Genomic DNA, 21,360 nt, shown 5'->3' with positions numbered 1-21,360 from the left:
AAATGTGCGACCAGTGAGAGAAAACTTTATAGAAAGTGCAGTTTTCCTGAGAGATGTTCTCCGCAGTCAACCCCAGCCGCCGGACTGGGTGGCAGTTATGGATGAACTGAATAACATGAAAAAGTTTTAACCCATTGTCTCGGCCAAAGTGTGGCTAGAGATTTTTATGTATTGTTTACCGGTAATAAAGAAAAAAAAATCGGGGGCGTAGCTCAGTGGTAGAGCATTCGACTGCAGATCGAGAGGTCCCCGGTTCAAACCCGGGTTCCCCCTTTCGCTTTTGTTTCAGCCGGCTCTCTTGTTTTCTTCTTTATAGGAACAATTTGCCTCGCTGCCCTCTGTCTCGGGGACATAGCTCAGTGGTAGAGCATTCGACTGCAGATCGAGAGGTCCCCGGTTCAAACCCGGGTGCCCCCTTTCGCTTTTGTTTCAGCCGGCTCTCTTGTTTTCTTCTTTATAGGAACAATTTGCCTCGCTGCCCTCTGTCTCGGGGGCGTAGCTCAGTGGATTCGACTTCCGGCCACCGAGCGTGACGGACGTGCGATGACGGGCTCCGTTGGAGCAGCTACAGCGGTCATGTCTGGCCGCGGAAACAGGGCTTTTGCCTCGGATGAAGAGTATCAGGTGATTCTGCCTACCCTTCCTACAGGACGTGTTGTGTTGAACACAGTTTTTTTGCACGCTGACGTGCGGGCCCGTCCTTATCGGGTCGAAGATTTCAGGGATGCGCTGGCTCAGCTGATGCTGCTCCCTGAGGTTATCGCCTTGGGGGCGTATCGCATGAGCCATGTATGGGCTGTTACTTTCGCGAGTGCTGAGGCGGTGACGAAAATTCTATCTGCCGGAGACCTGAAAGTCAAGGACCGCCGCTGTCTGGTCATCGACCCGGCAAACCAGGACGTCCGCGTCAAGCTGCACTGGCTGCTGCACAACGTGCCCGACGAAGACGTGAGGGTAGCCTTTGCTTCGTACGGCAAGGTGAGCGAAGTCTCCAAGGAGCGGTGGCGCGTCCAGGGTGTGGCCAGCAAGGGGTCGACGACACGCTTGGTTTCATTGAAAATGAACCCTGGCGTGAAGCTGGAAGACCTCCCTCACGAAGTCAGGGTTGGCGGTGAGCTGGCTCTCGTGGTTGTACCGGGCAGAGCGCCGCTGTGTCTGCGTTGCCACGGTACTGGGCACATTCGCCGTGAGTGCAAGGTTCCACGATGCGGCGCCTGTCGTCGCTACGGGCACGAAGAAAGCAGCTGCGTACGCACGTACGCGAGTGCTGCCGTCCCAGTCAACACTGACATTTCGTCCGAACTTGTCATGGACGAGGCTGACGCGGAAGACGCTGCAGCAGAGGCAGGGGACAGCGTGGAGAAGGCCCCTGCTGTGCCCCCTACGCAAATATCCGCAAGCGTAGAGGAGCCCAGCAGTAAGCGGCAGCAACAGGTAGCGCAGCCTGCAGAAGTCAAGGCGCCAACGGACGAAGTCTTGAGCGGTGGGGCGTCAGCTCCCGTCGTTCCCCAGCATGGTGACAGCATGGAAGTGTCACATGCATCAACCAGCAACCAAGCAGGGAAGCGACCGCACGAGCACAGTGCGAATGGAGAGACCAAAGTGAGCGAAGGCGACGAGCCGCCGCAGAAGACTGTTGGTGTCAGGCGACCGACGTTGAAACCGCGGCCGAATGTACAGGCCGATCAACGAGCGGCGGCTAAGCCGCCGCCTTAGTTGGAGTGAGTGCCCTGTGAGTGGTTTCTGTGGGCGTGAGATGGCCTTTTTCGGTAACGGACTGCAGGGGCTGATTTTCCAGTCCATACGCAAGAGGCACTTGTGCAAGAGACTTTGGATTACCGGCACCGCACCCATCGGGCACCTCAGACTAGGCAAGTCACCCGCACCGTCGCCTTGTGTCCCGAGGTATGCACCATATGGCTCCTGCACCTAAACTAGATGGCTTCTACACCTTTTAGAGCGTTGCGCATTGAAACAATTAATGTCAGGGGACTGGCTTCCAAGAAGCGTCAGTACCAGCTAAGCCGGCTGTTCGTTGATAATGACCTAGACATAATAGCCGTACAGGAGACGAAAGTCGAAAGACAGGAACAGGCGGACCTTATGGTGCAGCCTTTTACGGCACGCTACAATGTTTGTGTGTGCCATTCTTCTGGCACATCGGGCGGTTGTGCTGTATTTATTAGGAATTCTCTGGGGATTGTCGAGCAGATTTTAACTGTGTCAAACTGGCCGTTTGGTTGTAGTGGATTTTTTTTATTGCAATTTGGTATGGAGAGTCATATGCGTGTATGCTCCTAACAGGGAGAACGAGCGCAAGGAATTTTTTGAGCGCGTTGAACAATATGTGTGCTGTGAGCGGTTAATTGTGGTTTTGGGCGACTTTAACTGCGTTTGTAAAGCAGAGGATAGAATTACAAAAAGACTCCTTCGTGACAAAAGTGCGGAATTGTTGAATTCGATTGTGCAAGAAAATGGTTTAGATGATGTTGCTGAAGTTCTTTCGGTAGCGCCGCATTTTACTCACTTCCAGGGTGAAAGTCACGCGAGACTTGACAGAGCGTATGTGTCGCTTGATCTGATTCCTTTGTGCAATAGCTACGAGGTAAAACACATGTCTTTTACCGACCACAGCTTAGTTATGTTTACCCTGGGGAACAAAGACAAGAAATCTCGTTTCTCGTGGGACCTGTGGAAGTTTAACGCACAGTTACTCGAGGATGAACGCTTTGACATTAAAGTTAATGAATGCATTAAAGCATTGCTATCAGCAGAGCCTGGGAACTGGGTAATTAGGTGGGAAGATTTCAAAGAACAAGTGAAAATAAACGCGATTGAAAGGGCAAGCATCATATGCCACGATAAACGTGTTAAAGAAAAAGAACTACATTGCCAACTTGACTTGCTCGTAAGCCTGGAAAGTTCCCAGCCGGGAAGATATAAGAACGAAATAAGAGATACAAAAAGTAAACTTGAGATTATCGAAAAAAACAAGTATACAGCTGCCATGATACGGGCCCGTGCTGAACGTCTCTGGCTTGACCAAGTACCTACTAAACGCTCGCTTAGTGACGAGAAGAAGTACGCGACTCAGAACGAAGTAAGACAAATCAGGTACAGAAACGAGGTAACGAATGATAGCAAAGTGATTCAGTTGGCGTTTGTTGAGCAGTATCGGGAATTGCTTGGGCGGCGACGGCTTGAAGAAGAGGGGTTTGCAAACACTGAAAACACGTTCTTGTCCCGTATGCCAAAACTAGGAGACGATATAAAACAAGCGCTGGAGGTACCAATCAGCGTAAGCGAAGTGGGAAGAGCAATCGAAGAGCTGAGTGCCGGAAAATCTCCCGGTCCTGACGGCTTAGGTAGTGCATTTTATAAGAAGTTCAAAGCCAAACTCACCCAAGCTCTCCACTGCGTCTTCACCGAAATTTATGAGACAAAGAAAATGCCACCATCATTTAAAACAGCACACGTGGTTTTAATACCCAAGAGTGAGAACCAGGCTAAACTTCTGTCCGTTGGGGCTTATCGGCCGATAAGCCTAACCAACGTTGACTATAAAGTGTTTATGAAGATTCTTGCCAACAGACTGCAAAAGGTCATAAAGGACCTTGTAGGTCCCCACCAAACGTGCGGTATTAAAGGTCGCACCATTGGAACAAATGTGCACATTGCTAGAACTGTTCTTGAATGCTGCGATGCCTTTGGGGGCCGAGTTGCCATGATACAGCTTGACCTTGCAAAGGCCTTCGATCGAGTGTCGCACGACATTCTTTTCGCCATTCTAGAATATGCCAACGTCGGCTCTGTGATAATACAAGGTGTACAGATGGCGTACGACAACTGTGTTACCCGAATTATAGTGAACAAACAGCTGACTGAACCTGTACCTGTGTGTTCTTCGGTCAGGCAGGGTTGCCCGCTCTCACCTTTGCTCTTTGCGATCTACCTTGAGCCTTTTCTGTTATCACTGTTGCACAATGATGGGATCTGCGGTTTCACTCTTCTGTCGGCGCAAGTAAAAGTGCTTGCTTACGCTGATGATATTGCTGTTTTTTGCGCGGATCAAGAAAGCGTTAAAGAAGTTGTGAAAGTCGCGGGGGAATATTGCAAAAAGACTGGGTCCGAAATTAACTGGGATAAGTGCATAGGTTTTTGGCACGGTGATTGGGACAGCACACCTGCCGTGTTTGCTAACATGAAATGGACGACCGCCCCTGCGAAGTACTTGGGGGTACCCTTGGAGCACTATAAAAGCAGTACGGAGTTGTGGGGTGAGATAGCGCAGAGTGCAAGGAGAAAAGCGGATGGCTGGAAAGGACGTGACCTTTCTGTTTTCGCGCGCGCAAGTGTGTGCAATGTATTTTTAATAGCCAGAATTTGGTATATATTGCAGTTCGTGCTCATTACCCGAGCAAACCTGCAGAAGCTGCATAGAGTGTTTGCTGTCTTTATTTGGAGCTCAAATTGGGAGCGAACAAGTCGAGTTAATCTGTTCCTTCCGGTCAAAAGGGGCGGCCTTGGTCTTTCTAATTTGTTTCTGAAGCAAGTTGTCTCAAGATTTTTGTTTCTACGTGATCAAACCGATCCCTTGTTGCGCACAATGTTGCAGGTGCGCTTAGGCAACGTGTTGCCGGAATTTGTTGTGTCCAGTTACCCGGCCACGAATCGTGCTCTAACAGGTTTTTTGCGTGAAGTTGTGGCATCCTTTCGCACTTTGAGCGCTCACTTTTCTACACAGTATCTATCTGCTGTACCCAGGAAAAAACTGTACAAAGATTTGCTAGATATATTTATTCCTGCTCCCTTATACCGTTCCTTTTGCTGCGGAGGCCCAGGCAAAGATGTGTTAAAGCGAGTTAAGAAGATGCCGGTAAGACCGACTGTGAAATCCTTTTTCTTTAAACTTCATACCGGTACCCTTCCGGTGAAAACATGGCTAAACGATAAAGGCATTTTTGTGCCCCGGACCACCGACTGCATACTCTGCAAAAAACCCGAGACCATCGAACATGTGTTTATCGACTGCTGGGACCCGGTTTTCCACTGGGACATCTTGCAAAGAACATTGAAGAAAGAACTACCTGTAACTCCTTATGGCATCCGGTTTCTACCTATAGAAAGTGAGGAGGTTCCTTACGACATGTTTATGCTACTGGGCCTCCACAGCATCTGGAAAACGAGAATGGCGGCCAGGCACGCCGACGCAAATGTGCGACCAGTGAGAGAAAACTTTATAGAAAGTGCAGTTTTCCTGAGAGATGTTCTCCGCAGTCAACCCCAGCCGCCGGACTGGGTGGCAGTTATGGATGAACTGATTAACATGAAAAAGTTTTAACCCATTGTCTCGGCCAAAGTGTGGCTAGAGATTTTTATGTATTGTTTACCGGTAATAAAAAAAAAAGGGGGCGTAGCTCAGTGGTAGAGCATTCGACTGCAGATCGAGAGGTCCCCGGTTCAAACCCGAGTGCCCCCTTTCGCTTTTGTTTCAGCCGGCTCTCTTGTTCTCTTCTTTGTAGGAACAATTTGCCTCCCTGCCCTCTGTCTCGGGGGCGTAGCTCAGTGGTAGAGCATTCGGCTGCAGATCGAGAGGTCCCCGGTTCAAACCCGGGTGCCCCCTTTCGCTTTTGTTTCAGCCGGCTCTCTTGTTTTCTTCTTTATAGGAACAATTTGCCTCGCTGCCCTCTGTCTCGGGGGCGTAGCTCAGTGGTAGAGCATTCGACTGCAGATCGAGAGGTCCCCGGTTCAAACCCGGGTGCCCCCTTTCGCTTTTGTTTCAGCCGGCTCTCTTGTTCTCTTCTTTATAGGAACAATTTGCCTCGCTGCCCTCTGTCTCGGGGGCGTAGCTCAGTGGTAGAGCATTCGACTGCAGATCGAGAGGTCCCCGGTTCAAACCCGGGTGCCCCCTTTCGCTTTTGTTTCAGCCGGCTCTCTTGTTCTCTTCTTTATAGGAACAATTTGCCTCGCTGCCCTCTGTCTCGGGGGCGTAGCTCAGTGGTAGAGCATTCGACTGCAGATCGAGAGGTCCCCGGTTCAAACCCGGGTGCCCCCTTTCGCTTTTGTTTCAGCCAGCTCTCTTGTTCTCTTCTTTATAGGAACAATTTGCCTCTCTGCCCTCTGTCTCGGGGGCGTAGCTCAGTGGTAGAGCATTCGACTGCAGATCGAGAGGTCCCCGGTTCAAACCCGGGTGCCCCCTTTCGCGTTTGTTTCAGCCGGCTCTCTTGTTCTCTTCTTTATAGGAACAATTTGCCTCTCTGCCCTCTGTCTCGGGGGCGTAGCTCAGTGGTAGAGCATTCGACTGCAGATCGAGAGGTCCCCGGTTCAAACCCGGGTGCCCCCTTTCGCTTTTGTTTCAGCCGGCTCTCTTGTTTTCTTCTTTATAGGAACAATTTGCCTCGCTGCCCTCTGTCTCGGGGGCGTAGCTCAGTGGTAGAGCATTCGACTGCAGATCGAGAGGTCCCCGGTTCAAACCCGGGTGCCCCCTTTCGCTTTTGTTTCAGCCGGCTCTCTTGTTTTCTTCTTTATAGGAACAATTTGCCTCTCTGCCCTCTGTCTCGGGGGCGTAGCTCAGTGGTAGAGCATTCGACTGCAGATCGAGAGGTCCCCGGTTCAAACCCGGGTGCCCCCTTTCGCTTTTGTTTCAGCCGGCTCTCTTGTTTTCTTCTTTATAGGAACAATTTGCCTCTCTGCCCTCTGTCTCGGGGGCGTAGCTCAGTGGTAGAGCATTCGACTGCAGATCGAGAGGTCCCCGGTTCAAACCCGGGTGCCCCCTTTCGCTTTTGTTTCAGCCGGCTCTCTTGTTTTCTTCTTTATAGGAACAATTTGCCTCGCTGCCCTCTGTCTCGGGAAAGATCAAGCGGCACCAATTTATTTCTACGAGTTCGAAATGGAGGACTCAGTTTGTCACATTTGTTTTTGAGACAGGTTGTCAATCGGTATTTATTTCTTCGGGACGTTAAGCACCCGTTTCTACACACTGTCTGTCAACTTCGCCTGGGGAAGCACTTGCCTAATATGGTTGTCTCTGCTGGCAGTATGCCCGGTGGAGTGCATGGTTTTCTACGCGAAGTTGTGGTTTCATGTAGGTTTTTGACGGCGCGGTTTTCACTCCAATACCTGAGTGAAGTCAACCGGAAAAAACTGTATAAAGACCTCTGTAGTGTGGTTCTCCCCGTGCCTTTATATCGGTCCCTTTACAGGGAAGGTATAGGTAACAAGGTACTAAAGCGTGTTAAGGCAATGTTAGTCCCGTCTGGTGTTAAGACTTTCTTTTTTAAATTACACACTGGAACTCTGACTGTCAAACCGTGGATGGCTGAAAAAGGTTTTTTGTTCCCTGGGGTACTCACTGTATAATATGCAGAAAGGAGGAGACAATTGAGCATGTGTTCCTTGAATGCTGGGATGCTGTGTTCCTTTGGGATGTGCTTCAGCGCACAATCAAAAAAGAATTTCCGCTTGATGGGTACGGAATTCGCTACTTGCCAATTGAAAGTGATGACGGTACCCCATTTGATTTGATCATGCTAATAGCCCTACACAGTATTTGGAAATGCAGAATGGCAGTAAGGCACGCCGATCTCGATGCAAGGCCGGCACGTCAATATTTCAAAGAAAGCATAAGCAACTTTGTTCAGGAGAAAAAGATGCTGGAATGTAGTCCAGAGTGGCTATCACGTGTTGAGTTATTATTGGCGATGAATGAATTTTAGTATGAGCGTGACCGCACAAGCTGGGCGGCCGTTGTTTTAACAAAGATGTTGATTGTGTTTTAGTGCTTATGTATGAATATGTGTTTTCTTTTCATGTGGGTCAAAATACCGGCAATAAAGAAAAAAAAAGGGGCGTAGCTCAGTGGTAGAGCATTCGACTGCAGATCGAGAGGTCCCCGGTTCAAACCCGGGTGCCCCCTTTCGCTTTTGTTTCAGCCGGCTCTCTTGTTCTCTTCTTTATAGGAACAATTTGCCTCGCTGCCCTCTGTCTCGGGGGCGTAGCTCAGTGGTAGAGCATTCGACTGCAGATCGAGAGGTCCCCGGTTCAAACCCGGGTGCCCCCTTTGTTGATTCGCTTTTGTTTCAGCCGGCTCTTGTTTTCTTCTTTATAGGAACAATTTGCCTCGCTGCCCTCCATCTCAGGGGCGTAGCTCAGTTTAACTTCAGCAGCTTGCAACCTAAAGCCATTAATACTATTGTCTTCTAATATTTTCCTACACAGTGTTTCGATGTAAATACAAAATAAAAGAGCGCCGAGGGGGCAGCCCTGACGCACCGAACGCTGCACGCTAATGGGGGCCCCCAAGCACTTGTTAACAATCAATCTTGTCGTGCAGTTTCGATACGCCAGGGCTACACCCTCGCGGATAACTGAACCGACATTCACATGGTCTAAAACGGAAAACAAGATTTCATGAGAAACACAATCAAAAGCTTTTTCGAGATCAATCTAAAGCATGGCCACCCGCCCATTAATTGCATCGCAGGTTTCAAGTACACTGCGTGCTTTTTGAATGTTGGAAAAAATCGATCGCCCTTTTATTCCACATGTCTGGTGGGGTCCAACAATTTCCTTTATCACTGTCTGTAGTCTTCGCGCCAATACCTTCATAAAAATTTTGTAGTCCACATTAGTGAGTGCTATCGGTCGATATGCGGTAACAGATTTTAATTTCTCTATATCATCAGTTTTCGGTATGAGTACCGTATGGGAGGTCCCAAAAGACGGAGGCAAAAAGTTTATTCAATAGGCTTCGTTAAACATTGTACATAGCACCGGGGCAATTTCATGCTTAAATTTTTTATAAAATGCCGCACTGAATCCATCTGGTCCTGGTGATTTTCCGAGGTTTAATTCATCTATCGCATGCCCTACTTCCTTTTCACTTATTTCTAGTTCCATTTTCTTTTTCCTTTCTTCGTCCAGCCGTGGGATTGCACCAAAAAACTGATGCTTAAATGCAACTGCGTCTGCCGGATGCCACGAAAAAAGCCTCTGGTAGAATTGTGTAAAGGCTGCTTCGATGTGGTCATTGTCTGCCGATAAGATACCCCCCCATTCTATTTTATCGATGTGATTACTTTCAGCGTGGGCTTTTTCTAAACCGAGAGCACGTTTTGATGGCGCTTCGCCAGCAGCTGTGTCTTCCGCCCTCGCCCTCACCAGTGCTCCGCGATAACGCCGTTCTTCCATGAGTTCTATCTTTTGCTTGGTTTTCCTGACATCTTCAATCCATTTCCCAGGCGCCTTGCATTCCTGCTTCAGCAACGTTTCCAGTAGTGCCTTTAACTCAGCTTCGTCTTGTTTTTCCTTATACCGGATACAAGTGGCCCTTTCTATTGCTTTGATTTTTAAAGATTCTTTGCTTAACTCCCACTGTTGCCATATCTTCAGGGTCTTGCACGGGTTTATTTTTCCTATTTCATCCTTTACTGCTCGGTAGTAGACATCGTCGCGAAGAAGCGTGTTGTTTAGCTTCCACATTTCCCATGAAAATGCCTTGCTTCGCTTGACACTTCCGAGGCACCACTCAACTAAACAGTGGTCTGAGAAGGACACTCCCACAACTTCGTACTGGCTGCATACAGGGGCAAGGTCAACTGATGTATAAATGCGGTCCAGCCGTGCATGGCTTGAGCCCTGAAAATAGGTGAACTTCACTGCCCGCGCACCCTCAAGACATTCAGCCACATCTTCGAGGTTTCCGTTATCAATAATTCTGATCAACACTTCAGTGCTCCTGTCTCGAAACCCCCGGATGCTTGACTTATCGCGAGCATTTAGGACACAATTGAAGTCCCCTAAGACGATGAGCTGCCTTTCCGTGCAAACTCGTTCTAGGAGGCTTTGGAAAAAAGCAACTCTTTCCTCTACCCCATTCGGTGCATACACGACAACAATGCGCCACTCAATGCTATTCAGGGAAAAGTCAAGGACAATACACCGGCCAGACACACACGAAAAATATGCTTGCACCTCTAGCCCCGGGATCTTCTTTACAAAGAGCACGCAACCAGCAGATGTCCCCACTGCATGACTGACGACAGCAAAAAATCTAGTCGTGAAACGCAGCACCATGCTGTCGGTTTCTTCGTTGCCTTCCACTTTCGTCTCTTGCACGGCCAATACATCTATCTCGCGCTCCGTAATAAGTCGATACACCTGACCTTGTTTTTTCCTAGTCGCCAGGCCTCGTACATTCAGCGTAGCGACTTTAAAGGGAGAGGCGGGAGCCATTTTAATTTAAAATGAAAGGACCCAACAGCATGGCGCTTGCCTCCCACATCTAGCGCGCGGCTAGACGCCACTGTTGCCGCCGGTATCATCCGGCAGAAGAACATCGGCCTGCTCGAGGAGTACCTTGCCGCCGGCCCGCTTGTCATCCGAAAGGTTCGGGCGCGGCCGTAACTTCGGACGCCGGGATTGAGCCGTCTTTGCAGGGGGTTCCTCGACGCCGGGCGCTACCACCTTGTCCCCTTCGGGGCTGGTCTGGTCGTGGGGACGCTTCGCCGGTGTGGTGACGGGGGGCGTGACGCTAGTTGCACGGGCGCCGCTCTTCTCGTGGATGTCCTCGCTCGGCTCTTTTGCCTCGACGTCCTCAGGCTCTGTTGGGCAGGCCCCGTTCCCTGACGTTTCGTTAGCAAAGCGGGGGCAGTCTACCGTCGGCGGTTGGCTCGCTGGTTCGTCGGCCGCCTTGGTGCTATCCTCGGAGCTCACACACGTGGCAAGCGTCGAAGGCGGCTTGCCCGCCTCGTCCGTGCCAGTCGCTGCTTCCTCCGCCTCGGCGACGTCCATGAGTTCCACGGTGTCGTTCGCCTTTCCGAGACCGGTAGCCGACGCGTAGGTACGGACGCAGTCCGCGTCCGTGTGTCCATAGCGCCTGCACTGGGAACACCTGGGAACCTTGCAATCTCGGCGAACGTGGCCCGTGCCGTGACAACGCAAGCACTGCATCGGTCGCCCGGGCACAACCACGAGGGCCAGCTCACCGGCTACTCGCAACTGGTGTGGAAAATCATCCACCTTCATTCCAGGCTTCAACTTGAGTAGCACGGTCCTGGTGGTTGAGCCTTTCTCCTTCATCCCTTGGACGCGCCAACGCTCCCGCGTCACCTCCGTCACGTTTCCGAACGCCGCGAAAGCAGTCCTGATGTCTCCGTCAGGCACACCGTGCAGCATCCAATGCAGGCGCAGCTTAACCTGCTGATCCTCCGGGTCGAAAATGATGCACCGGCGTCCTTTCCCTTGTAGCTCCTTCAATGCAGCAAGCTTTTTCGTGGCTTCAGCACTGCTGAGCGTCACCGCCCACACATGATTTATCTGATACGCCCCCAACGCCACGACTTCGGGGAGCGCACCAGCGTCGGCGAGGGCGTCCCGAAAATCTTCCACCCGGTAGGGCCTCGCTCGCACGTCACCATGCAGAAACACCGTGTTAAACACAACACGTCCTGTTGGCAGTGTAGGCAGAACAATCTCGTAGTCCTTATCTGCGTCGGCAACAAGCCTGTTTCCGCGGCCAGCAAGGGCCGCAATCGCCGCTCCGCCGGAGCTCATGATCCCGCGTCCGTCACGCTCGGTGGCCGGAAGCAGAGTCCAAGAGCGGGGTTAATTGGTCCAAATGCCTCGGACTCTGGCATGGATGGTGGCCATCCCACCCGGACCATTTTACCAACGTACCGTGGACGACGACACCGGGCAAGTATTTGGGCGTTCCGCTCGATGCTTATCGCGAAAGCGAGGAGTATTGGAAACAGCAAACGAAAGAAGCACGTGACAGAGCTGGAAAATGGAAAGGCACCAATCTCTCAATTTTCGCCAGAGCTACAGTGTGCAACCTGTTTTTTATTAGCAAGCTCTGGTATGTGATGCAGGTTTTGCATTGCTCTCGGGTGCACATTCAGAAGTTACACCGGATTTTTGCCGTCTTTATATGGGCTTCCGAATGGGAACGTTGCAGCCGAACGAACCTGTTCCGGCGGGTAAAAGACGGGGGGTTGGGTCTAGGGCACCTCTTCTTAAGGCAGCTGGTGAACCGTTTTTTGTTTTTTCGCGACGTCTCAGACCCGTTCTTGAGCACCGTGTGCCAGGTGAGGCTGCGGCGATTGCTGCCCGAGTTTGTTGTTACCACAGAAGAGCTCTCGGGTGGAATTTTTGGTTACTACAAAGAGATTGTAGCAAGTGTTAGGTTTCTTTCAGCGCGTTTTTCTAGCGATTATTTGTATAAAACTAAAAGAAAGAAGTTGTACCATGATCTTTGTGATATTGTTTTCCCAGAGCCTATGTACAGGGCCTTGTACAGTGGAGGTCCTGGAGCTGATGTTTTAAAAAGGGTAAAGAAAATGCAGGTGCCACCAGGAGTAAAGACCTTCTTTTTTAAATTGCACACCAGGACACTCCCAGTTAAAAAGTTTTTGGAAGGAAGGGATTTCTTTTTACCGTGGGGATCGAACTGCTTAATTTGTAAACAACCCGAAACAATAGATCATGTTTTTTTGCATTGCTGGGAAGGGGTTCATTTTTGGGATGTGTTACAAAGGACAATAAAGAAAGAGCTACCACTTGACGCGCAGGGAATTTGTTATTTAAGCACAGACAATGAGGATGGGGTACCATTTGATCTCATATTGCTCTTGGGCCTCCACAGTATATGGCGCTCCAGAATGGCAGGCTATTATTGTGACAAAGACGCACGACCTGCCCGAATTTATTTTCGGGAAAGAATGGACTGCTTTCTGGCCATCCAGAAAGCAGCTGAGGAGCCTCCCGAGTGGCTCTCGAGGCTAGAGCCGCTCTGTATGCTTCGTGAATTTTAGTATGACGAAGCCAGACTCATGATGGCTGACCACGACAATGTCGTATGTACATAGCGTTTTGTGTGTTTTTTGTTGAGTGTTTTTGTGTAAATGTTATGAGTAAAAGCCAGGCAATAAAGAAAAAAAAAAGGTGGCGTAGCTCAGTGGTAGAGCATTCGACTGCAGATCGAGAGGTCCCCGGTTCAAACCCGGGTGCCCCCTTTGTGTATTCGCTTTTTTTCAGCCGGCTCTCTTGTTCTCTTCTTTATAGGAACAATTTGCCTCGCTGCCCTCCGTCTCAGGGGCGTAGCTCGGATTCGACTTCCGGCCACCGAGCGTGACGGACGTGCGATGACGGGCTCCGTTGGAGCAGCTACAGCGGTCATGTCTGGCCGCGGAAACAGGGCTTTTGCCTCGGATGAAGAGTATCAGGTGATTCTGCCTACCCTTCCTACAGGACGTGTTGTGTTGAACACAGTTTTTTTGCACGCTGACGTGCGGGCCCGTCCTTATCGGGTCGAAGATTTCAGGGATGCGCTGGCTCAGCTGATGCTGCTCCCCGAGGTTATCGCCTTGGGGGCGTATCGCATGAGCCATGTATGGGCTGTTACTTTCGCGAGTGCTGAGGCGGTGACGAAAATTCTTTCTGCCGGAGACCTGAAAGTCAAGGACCGCCGCTGTCTCGTCATCGACCCGGCAAACCAGGACGTCCGCGTCAAGCTGCACTGGCTGCTGCACAACGTGCCCGACGAAGACGTGAGGGTAGCCTTTGCTCCGTACGGCAAGGTGAGCGAAGTCTCCAAGGAGCGGTGGCGCGTCCAGGGTGTCGCCAGCAAGGGGTCGACGACACGCTTGGTTTCATTGAAAATGAACCCTGGCGTGAAGCTGAAAGACCTCCCTCACGAAGTCAGGGTTGGCGGTGAGCTGGCTCTCGTGGTTGTACCGGGCAGAGCTCCGCTGTGTCTGCGCTGCCACGGTACTGGGCACATTCGCCGTGAGTGCAAGGTTCCACGATGCGGCGCCTGTCGTCGCTACGGGCACGAAGAAAGCAGCTGCGTACGCACGTACGCGAGTGCTGCCGTCCCAGTCAACACTGACATTTCGTCCGAACTTGTCATGGACGAGGCTGACGCGGAAGACGCTGCAGCAGAGGCAGGGGACAGCGTGGAGAAGGCCCCTGCTGTGCCCCCTACGGAGATATCCACAAGCGTAGAGGAGCCCAGCAGTAAGCGGCAGCAACAGGTAGCGCAGCCTGCAGAAGTCAAGGCGCCAACGGACGAAGTCTTGAGCGGTGGGGCGTCAGCTCCCGTCGTTCCCCAGCATGGTGACAGCGTGGAAGTGTCACATGCATCAACCAGCAACCAAGCAGGGAAGCGACCGCACGAGCACAGTGCGAATGGAGAGCCCAAAGTGAGCGAAGGCGACGAGCCGCCGCAGAAGACTGTTGGTGTCAGGCGACCGACGTTGAAACCGCGGCCGAATGTACAGGCCGATCAACGAGCGGCGGCTAAGCCGCCGCCTTAGTTGGAGTGAGTGCCCTGTGAGTGGTTTCTGTGGGCGTGAGATGGCCTTTTTCGGTAACAGACTGCATGGGCTGATTTTCCAGTCCATACGCAAGAGGCACTTGTGCAAGAGACTTTGGATTACCGGCACCGCACCCATCGAGCACCTCAGATTATGCAAGTCACCCGCACCGTCGCCTTGTGTCCCGAGGTATGCACCATATGGCTCCTGTACCTAAACTAGATGGCTTCTACACCTCTTAGAGCGTTGCGCATTGCAACAATTAATGTCAGGGGACTGGCTTCCAAGAAGCGTCAGTACCAGCTAAGCCGGCTGTTCGTTGATAATGACCTAGACATAATAGCCGTACAGGAGACGAAAGTCGAAAGACAGGAACAGGCGGACCTTATGGTGCAGCCTTTTACGGCACGCTACAATGTTTGTGTGTGCCATTCTTCTGGCACATCGGGCGGTTGTGCTGTATTTATTAGGAATTCTCTGGGGATTGTCGAGCAGAATTTAACTGTGTGTCAAACTGGCCGTTTGGTTGTAGTGGATTTTTTTTATTGCAATTTGCTATGGAGAGTCATATGCGTGTATGCTCCTAACAGGGAGAACGAGCGCAAGGAATTTTTTGAGCGCGTTGAACAATATGTGTGCTGTGAGCGGTTAATTGTGCTTTTGGGCGACTTTAACTGCGTTTGTAAAGCAGAGGATAGAATTACAAAAAGACTCCTTCGTGACAAAAGTGCGGAATTGGTGAATTCGATTGTGCAAGAAAATGGTTTAGATGATGTTGCTGAAGTTCTTTCGGTAGCGCCGCATTTTACTCACTTCCAGGGTGAAAGTCACGCGAGACTTGACAGAGCGTATGTGTCGCTTGATCTGATTCCTTTGTGCAATAGCTACGAGGTAAAACACATGTCTTTTACCGACCACAGCTTAGTTACGTTTACCCTGGGGAACAAAGACAAGAAATCTCGTTTCTCGTGGGACCTCTGGAAGTTTAACGCACAATTACTCGAGGATGAACGCTTTGACATTAAAGTTAATGAATGCATTAAAGCATTGCTATCAGCAGAGCCTGGGAACTGGGTAATTAGGTGGGAAGATTTCAAAGAACAAGTGAAAATAAACGCGATTGAAAGGGCAAGCATCATATGCCACGATAAACGTGTTAAAGAAAAAGAACTACATTGCCAACTTGACTTGCTCGTAAGCCTGGAAAGTTCCCAGCCGGGAAGATATAAGAAAGAAATAAGAGATACAAAAAGTAAACTTGAGATTATCGAAAAAGACAAGTATACAGCTGCCATGATACGGGCCCGTGCTGAACGTCTCTGGCTTGACCAAGTACCTACTAAACGCTCGCTTAGTGACGAAAAGAAGTACGCGACTCAGAACGAAGTAAGACAAATCAGGTACAGAAACGAGGTAACGAATGATAGCAAAGTGATTCAGTTGGCGTTTGTTGAGCAGTATCGAGAATTGCTTGGGCGGCGACGGCTTGAAGAAGAGGGGTTTGCAAACACGTTCTTGTCCCGTATGCCAAAACTAGGAGACGATATAAAACAAGGGCTGGAGGTACCAATCAGCGTAAGCGAAGTGGGAAGAGCAATCGAAGAGCTGAGTGCCGGAAAATCTCCCGGTCCTGACGGCTTAGGTAGTGAATTTTATAAGAAGTTCAAAGCCGAACTCACCCAAGCTCTCCACTGCGTCTTCACCGAAATTTATGAGACAAAGAAAATGCCACCATCATTTAAAACAGCACACGTGGTTTTAATACCCAAGAGTGAGGACCAGGCTAAACTTCTGTCCGTTGGGGCTTATCGGCCGATAAGCCTAACCAACGTTGACTATAAAGTGTTTATGAAGATTCTTGCCAACAGACTGCAAAAGGTCATAAAGGACCTTGTAGGGCCCCACCAAACGTGCGGTATTAAAGGTCGCACCATTGGAACAAATGTGCACATTGCCAGAACTGTTCTTGAATGCTGCGATGCCTTCGGGGGCCGAGTTGCCATGATACAGCTTGACCTTGCAAAGGCCTTCGATCGAGTGTCGCACGACATTCTTTTCGCCATTCTAGAATATGAAAACGTCGGCTCTGTGATAATACAAGGTGTACAGATGGCGTACGACAACTGTGTTACCCGAATTATAGTGAACAAACAGCTGACTGAACCTGTACCTGTGTGTTCTTCGGTCAGGCAGGGTTGCCCGCTCTCGCCTTTGCTCTTTGCGATCTACCTTGAGCCTTTTCTGTTATCACTGTTGCACAATGATGGGATCTGCGGTTTCACTCTTCTGTCGGCGCAAGTAAAAGTGCTTGCTTACGCTGATGATATTGCTGTTTTTTGCGCGGATCAAGAAAGCGTTAAAGAAGTTGTGAAAGTTGCGGGGGAATATTGCAAAAAGACTGGGTCCGAAATTAACTGGGATAAGTGCATAGGTTTTTGGCACGGTGATTGGGACAGCACACCTGCCGTGTTTGCTAACATGAAATGGACGACCGCCCCTGCGAAGTACTTGGGGGTACCCTTGGAGCACTATAAAAGCAGTACGGAGTTGTGGGGTGAGATAACGCAGAGTGCAAGGAGAAAAGCGGATGGCTGGAAAGGACGTGACCTTTCTGTTTTCGCGCGCGCAAGTGTGTGCAATGTATTTTTAATAGCCAGAATTTGGTATATATTGCAGTTCGTGCTCATTACCCGAGCAAACCTGCAGAAGCTGCATAGAGTGTTTGCTGTCTTTATTTGGAGCTCAAGTTGGGAGCGAACAAGTCGAGTTAATCTGTTCCTTCCGGTCAAAAGGGGCGGCCTTGGTCTTTCTAATTTGTTTCTGAAGCAAGTTGTCTCAAGATTTTTGTTTCTACGTGATCAAACCGATCCATCGTTGCGCACAATGTTGCAGGTGCGCTTAGGCAACGTGTTGCCGGAATTTGTTGTGTCCAGTTACCCGGCCACGAATCGTGCTCTAACAGGTTTTTTGCGTGAAGTTGTGGCAGCCTTTCGCACTTTGAGCGCCCACTTTTCTACACAGTATCTATCTGCTGTACCCAGGAAAAAACTGTACAAAGATTTGCTAGATATATTTATTGCTGCTCCCTTATACCGTTCCTTTTGCTGCGGAGGCCCAGGCAAAGATGTGTTAAAGCGAGTTAAGAAGATGCCGGTAAGACCGACTGTCAAATCCTTTTTCTTTAAACTTCATACCGGTACCCTTCCTGTGAAAACATGGCTAAACGATAAAGGCATTTTTGTGCCCTGGACCACCGACTGCATACTCTGCAAAAAACCCGAGACCATCGAACATGTGTTTATCGACTGCTGGGACCCGGTTTTCCACTGGGACATCTTGCAAAGAACATTGAAGAAAGAACTACCTGTAACTCCTTATGGCATCCGGTTTCTACCTGTAGAAAGTGAGGAGGTTCCTTACGACATGTTTATGCTACTGGGCCTCCACAGCATCTGGAAAACGAGAATGGCGGCCAGGCACGCCGACGCAAATGTGCGACCAGTGAGAGAAAACTTTATAGAAAGTGCAGTTTTCCTGAGAGATGTTCTCCGCAGTCAACCCCAGCCGCCGGACTGGGTGGCAGTTATGGATGAACTGATTAACATGAAAAAGTTTTAACCCATTGTCTCGGCCAAAGTGTGGCTATAGATTTTTATGTATTGTTTACCGGTAATAAAGAAAAAAAAAACAGGGGCGTAGCTCAGTGGTAGAGCATTCGACTGCAGATCGAGAGGTCCCCCGTTCAAACCCGGGTGCCCCCTTTGTGGATTCGCTTTTGTTTCAGCCGGCTCTCTTGTTTTCTTCTTTATAGGAACAATTTGCCTCGCTGCCGTCTGTCTCGGGGGCGTAGCTCAGTGGTAGAGCATTCGACTGCAGATCGAGAGGTCCCCGGTTCAAACTCGGGTGCCCCCTCTCGCTTTTGTTTCAGCCGGCTCTCTTGTTTTCTTCTTTATAGGAACAATTTGCCTCGCTGCCCTCCGTCTCAGGGGCGTAGCTCGCCGCTCTGTATGCTTCGTGAATTTTAGAATGACGTTTTGTGTGTTTTTTGTTGAGTGTTTTTTGTGTAAATGTTATGAGTCAAAGCCAGGCAATAAAGGAAAAAACGAAGCCAGACTCATTCTGGCTGACCACGACAGTGTCTTATGTACATAGTGTTTTGTGTGTTTTTTGTTGAATGTTTTTTCTGGTTAAATGTTATGAGCCAAAGCCAGGCAATAAAGAAAAAAAAATCAGGGGCGTACCTCAGTGGTAGAGCATTCGACTGCAGATCGAGAGGTCCCCGGTTCAAACCCGGGTGCCCCCTTTCGCTTTTGTTTCAGCCGGCTCTCTTGTTTTCTTCTTTATAGGAACAATTTGCCTCGCTGCCCTCTGTCTCGGGGGCGTAGCTCAGTGGTAGAGCATTCTTTTTTTTTTCTTTATTGCCTGGCTGTGACACATAACATTTACACAAAAAACACTCATTAAAAAACACACAAAACGCTATGTACATACGACACTGTCGTGGTCAGCCATCATGAGTCTGGCTTCGTCATACTAAAATTCACGAAGCATACAGAGCGGCTCTAGCCTCGAGAGCCACTCGGGAGGCTCCGCAGCTGCTTTCTGGATGGCCAGAAAGCAGTCCATTCTTTCCCGAAAATAAATTCGGGCAGGTCGTGCGGCTTTGTCACAATAATAGCCTGCCATTCTGGAGCGCCATATACTGTGGAGGCCCAAGAGCATTATGAGATCAAATGGTACCCCATCCTCATTGTCTGTGCTTAAATAACGAATTCCCTGCGCGTCAAGTGGTAGCTCTTTCTTTATTGTCCTTTGTAACACATCCCAAAAATAAACCCCTTCCCAGCAATGCAAAAAAACATGGTCTATTGTTTAGGGCTGTTTACAAAATAGGCAGTTCGATCCCCTCGGTAAAAAGAAATCCTTTCCTTCCAAAAACTTTTTAACTGGGAGTGTCGCGGTGTGTAATTTAAAAAAGAAGGTCTTTACTCCTGGTGGCACCTGCATATTCTTTACCCTTTTTAAAACATCAGCTCCAGGACCTCCACTGTACAAGGCCCTGTACATAGGCTCTGGGAAAACAATATCACAAAGATCATGGTACAACTTTTTTCTTTTAGTTTTATACAAATAATCGCTAGAAAAACGCGCTGAAAGAAACCTAACACTTGCTACAATCTCTTTGTAGTAACCAAAATTTCCACCCGAGAGCTCTTCTGTGGTAACAACAAACTCGGGCAGCAATCGCCGCAGCCTGACCTGGCACACGGTGCGCAAGAACGGGTCTGAGACGTCGCGAAAAAACAAAAAACGGTTCACCAGCTGCCTTAAAAAGAGGTGCCCTAGCCCCAACCCCCCGTCTTTTACCCACCGGAACAGGTTCGTTCTGCTGCAACGTTCCCATTCGGAAGCCCATATAAAGACGGCAAAAATCCGGTGTAACTTCTGAATGTGCACCCGAGAGCAATGCAAAACCTGCATCACATACCAGAGCTTGCTAATAAAAAACAGGTTGCAGTCTGTAGCTCTGGCGAAAATGGAGAGATTGGTGCCTTTCCATTTTCCAGCTCTGTCACGTGCTTCTTTCGTTTGCTGTTTCCAATACTCCTCGCTTTCGCGATAAGCATCGAGCGGAACGCCCAAATACTTGCCCGATGTCGTCGTCCACGGTACGTTGGCAAAATGGTCCGGGTGGGATGGCCACCATCCATGCCAGAGTCCGAGGCATTTGGACCAATTAACCCCGCTACCGGTGACTTCGCTGAACTCGCGTACACACCCGACAGCTTCGCTTATGCTCTCCTGATCAACCGTGAATACAGCAACGTCGTCAGCATACGCCAACAGCTTAACTTCAGCAGCTTGCAACCTAAAGCCATTAATACTATTGTCTTCTAATATTTTCCTACACAGTGTTTCGATGTAAATACAAAATAAGAGATTGCTGAGGGGGCTGAGGGGGGCCGTCTTTATATGGGCTTCCGAATAGGAACGTTGCAGCCGAACGAACCTGTTCCGGCGGGTAAAAGACGGGGGGTTGGGGCTAGGGCACCTCTTTTTAAGGCAGCTGGTGAACCGTTTCTTGTTGTTTCGCGACGTCTCAGACCCGTTCTTGCGCACCGTATGCCAGGTGAGGCTGCGGCGATTGCTGCCCGAGTTTGTTGTTACCATAGAAGAGCTCTCGGGTGGAATTTTTTGTTGCTACAAAGAGATTGTAGCAAGTGTTACGTTTCTTTCAGCGCGTTTTTCTAGCAATTATTTGTATAAAACTAAAAGAAAGAAGTTGTACCATGATCTTTGTGATACTGTTTTCCCAGAGCCTATGTACAGGGCCTTGTACAGTGGAGGTCCTGGAGCTGATGTTTTTAAAAGGGTAAATAAACTGCAGGTGCCACCAGGAGTAAAGACCTTCTTTTTTAAATTACACACCGGGACACTGCCAGTTAAAAAGTTTTTGGAAGGAAAGGATTTCTTTTTACCGTGGGGATCGAACTGCTTAATTTGTAAACAGCCCGAAACAATAGACCATGTTTTTTTGCATTGCTGGGAAGGGGTTTAGTTTTGGGATGTGTTACAAAGGACAATAAAGAAAGAGCTACCACTTGACGCGCAGGGAATTCGTTATATAAGCACAGACAATGAGGATGGGGTACCATTTGATCTCATAATGCTCTTGAGCCTCCACAGTATATGGCGCTCCAGAATGGCAGGCTATTATTGTGACAAAGACGCGCGACCTGCCCGAATTTATTTTCGGGAAAGAATGGACTGCTTTCTGGCCATCCAGAAAGCAGTTGCGGAGCCTCCCGAGTGGCTCTCGAGGCTAGAGCCGCTCTGTATGCTTCGTGAATTTTAGTATGACGAAGCCAGACTCATGATGGCTGACCACGACAGTGTCGTATGTACATAGCGTTTTGTGTGTTTTTTGTTGAGTGTTTTTTGTGTAAATGTTATGGGTCAAAGCCAGGCAATAAAGAAAAAAAAATAAAGCACTCGACTGCAGATCGAGAGGTCCCCGGTTCAAACCCGGGTGCTCCCTTTGTGG

General features: G+C 49.6%; 1 protein-coding gene and 18 non-coding genes across 19 annotated transcripts; 18 read left to right on the top strand and 1 right to left on the bottom strand.

Moving 5' to 3' along the window:
- Window positions 1–201: 201 nt before the first annotated feature.
- TRNAC-GCA (transfer RNA cysteine (anticodon GCA)) lies at window positions 202–273 on the top strand. The gene has a single exon. It is a non-coding gene; the product is annotated as a tRNA-Cys (tRNA).
- A 72-nt stretch (window positions 274–345) lies between these two features.
- On the top strand, window positions 346–417 carry TRNAC-GCA (transfer RNA cysteine (anticodon GCA)). The gene has a single exon. It is a non-coding gene; the product is annotated as a tRNA-Cys (tRNA).
- Window positions 418–5,407: 4,990 nt separating this feature from the next.
- TRNAC-GCA (transfer RNA cysteine (anticodon GCA)) lies at window positions 5,408–5,479 on the top strand. The gene has a single exon. It is a non-coding gene; the product is annotated as a tRNA-Cys (tRNA).
- Window positions 5,480–5,551: 72 nt separating this feature from the next.
- Window positions 5,552–5,623, top strand: TRNAC-GCA (transfer RNA cysteine (anticodon GCA)). Its single transcript has one exon. It is a non-coding gene; the product is annotated as a tRNA-Cys (tRNA).
- A 72-nt stretch (window positions 5,624–5,695) lies between these two features.
- Window positions 5,696–5,767, top strand: TRNAC-GCA (transfer RNA cysteine (anticodon GCA)). Its single transcript has one exon. It is a non-coding gene; the product is annotated as a tRNA-Cys (tRNA).
- Window positions 5,768–5,839: 72 nt separating this feature from the next.
- Window positions 5,840–5,911, top strand: TRNAC-GCA (transfer RNA cysteine (anticodon GCA)). The gene has a single exon. It is a non-coding gene; the product is annotated as a tRNA-Cys (tRNA).
- A 72-nt stretch (window positions 5,912–5,983) lies between these two features.
- Window positions 5,984–6,055, top strand: TRNAC-GCA (transfer RNA cysteine (anticodon GCA)). The gene has a single exon. It is a non-coding gene; the product is annotated as a tRNA-Cys (tRNA).
- A 72-nt stretch (window positions 6,056–6,127) lies between these two features.
- Window positions 6,128–6,199, top strand: TRNAC-GCA (transfer RNA cysteine (anticodon GCA)). Its single transcript has one exon. It is a non-coding gene; the product is annotated as a tRNA-Cys (tRNA).
- A 72-nt stretch (window positions 6,200–6,271) lies between these two features.
- Window positions 6,272–6,343, top strand: TRNAC-GCA (transfer RNA cysteine (anticodon GCA)). Its single transcript has one exon. It is a non-coding gene; the product is annotated as a tRNA-Cys (tRNA).
- Window positions 6,344–6,415: 72 nt separating this feature from the next.
- On the top strand, window positions 6,416–6,487 carry TRNAC-GCA (transfer RNA cysteine (anticodon GCA)). Its single transcript has one exon. It is a non-coding gene; the product is annotated as a tRNA-Cys (tRNA).
- Window positions 6,488–6,559: 72 nt separating this feature from the next.
- On the top strand, window positions 6,560–6,631 carry TRNAC-GCA (transfer RNA cysteine (anticodon GCA)). The gene has a single exon. It is a non-coding gene; the product is annotated as a tRNA-Cys (tRNA).
- Window positions 6,632–6,703: 72 nt separating this feature from the next.
- TRNAC-GCA (transfer RNA cysteine (anticodon GCA)) lies at window positions 6,704–6,775 on the top strand. The gene has a single exon. It is a non-coding gene; the product is annotated as a tRNA-Cys (tRNA).
- Window positions 6,776–7,843: 1,068 nt separating this feature from the next.
- Window positions 7,844–7,915, top strand: TRNAC-GCA (transfer RNA cysteine (anticodon GCA)). The gene has a single exon. It is a non-coding gene; the product is annotated as a tRNA-Cys (tRNA).
- A 72-nt stretch (window positions 7,916–7,987) lies between these two features.
- On the top strand, window positions 7,988–8,059 carry TRNAC-GCA (transfer RNA cysteine (anticodon GCA)). Its single transcript has one exon. It is a non-coding gene; the product is annotated as a tRNA-Cys (tRNA).
- Window positions 8,060–10,278: 2,219 nt separating this feature from the next.
- LOC144093742 (uncharacterized) lies at window positions 10,279–11,569 on the bottom strand. Its single transcript, XM_077627425.1, has one exon. It carries the CDS (start codon window positions 11,551–11,553, stop codon window positions 10,294–10,296), a length of 1,260 nt encoding a protein of 419 aa, XP_077483551.1. The 5' UTR covers window positions 11,554–11,569; the 3' UTR covers window positions 10,279–10,293.
- Window positions 11,570–12,941: 1,372 nt separating this feature from the next.
- On the top strand, window positions 12,942–13,013 carry TRNAC-GCA (transfer RNA cysteine (anticodon GCA)). The gene has a single exon. It is a non-coding gene; the product is annotated as a tRNA-Cys (tRNA).
- Window positions 13,014–18,004: 4,991 nt separating this feature from the next.
- Window positions 18,005–18,076, top strand: TRNAC-GCA (transfer RNA cysteine (anticodon GCA)). Its single transcript has one exon. It is a non-coding gene; the product is annotated as a tRNA-Cys (tRNA).
- A 79-nt stretch (window positions 18,077–18,155) lies between these two features.
- On the top strand, window positions 18,156–18,227 carry TRNAC-GCA (transfer RNA cysteine (anticodon GCA)). Its single transcript has one exon. It is a non-coding gene; the product is annotated as a tRNA-Cys (tRNA).
- Window positions 18,228–18,546: 319 nt separating this feature from the next.
- Window positions 18,547–18,618, top strand: TRNAC-GCA (transfer RNA cysteine (anticodon GCA)). Its single transcript has one exon. It is a non-coding gene; the product is annotated as a tRNA-Cys (tRNA).
- The last annotated feature ends 2,742 nt before the right edge of the window (window positions 18,619–21,360 follow it).

Source organism: Amblyomma americanum, chromosome 1 (assembly GCF_052857255.1).
Source record: "Amblyomma americanum isolate KBUSLIRL-KWMA chromosome 1, ASM5285725v1, whole genome shotgun sequence".
Lineage (NCBI taxonomy): Eukaryota > Metazoa > Arthropoda > Arachnida > Ixodida > Ixodidae > Amblyomma > Amblyomma americanum.
The sequence above is the reverse complement of the archived record's forward strand: the minus strand, read 5'-3'. Positions and strand labels throughout refer to the sequence as shown.

Excerpts from the sequence above, each read along its gene's own strand:
- LOC144093742 (XM_077627425.1), bottom strand. The coding sequence starts at position 11,553 with ATGAGCTCCGGCGGAGCGGCGATTGCGGCCCTTGCTGGCCGCGGAAAC.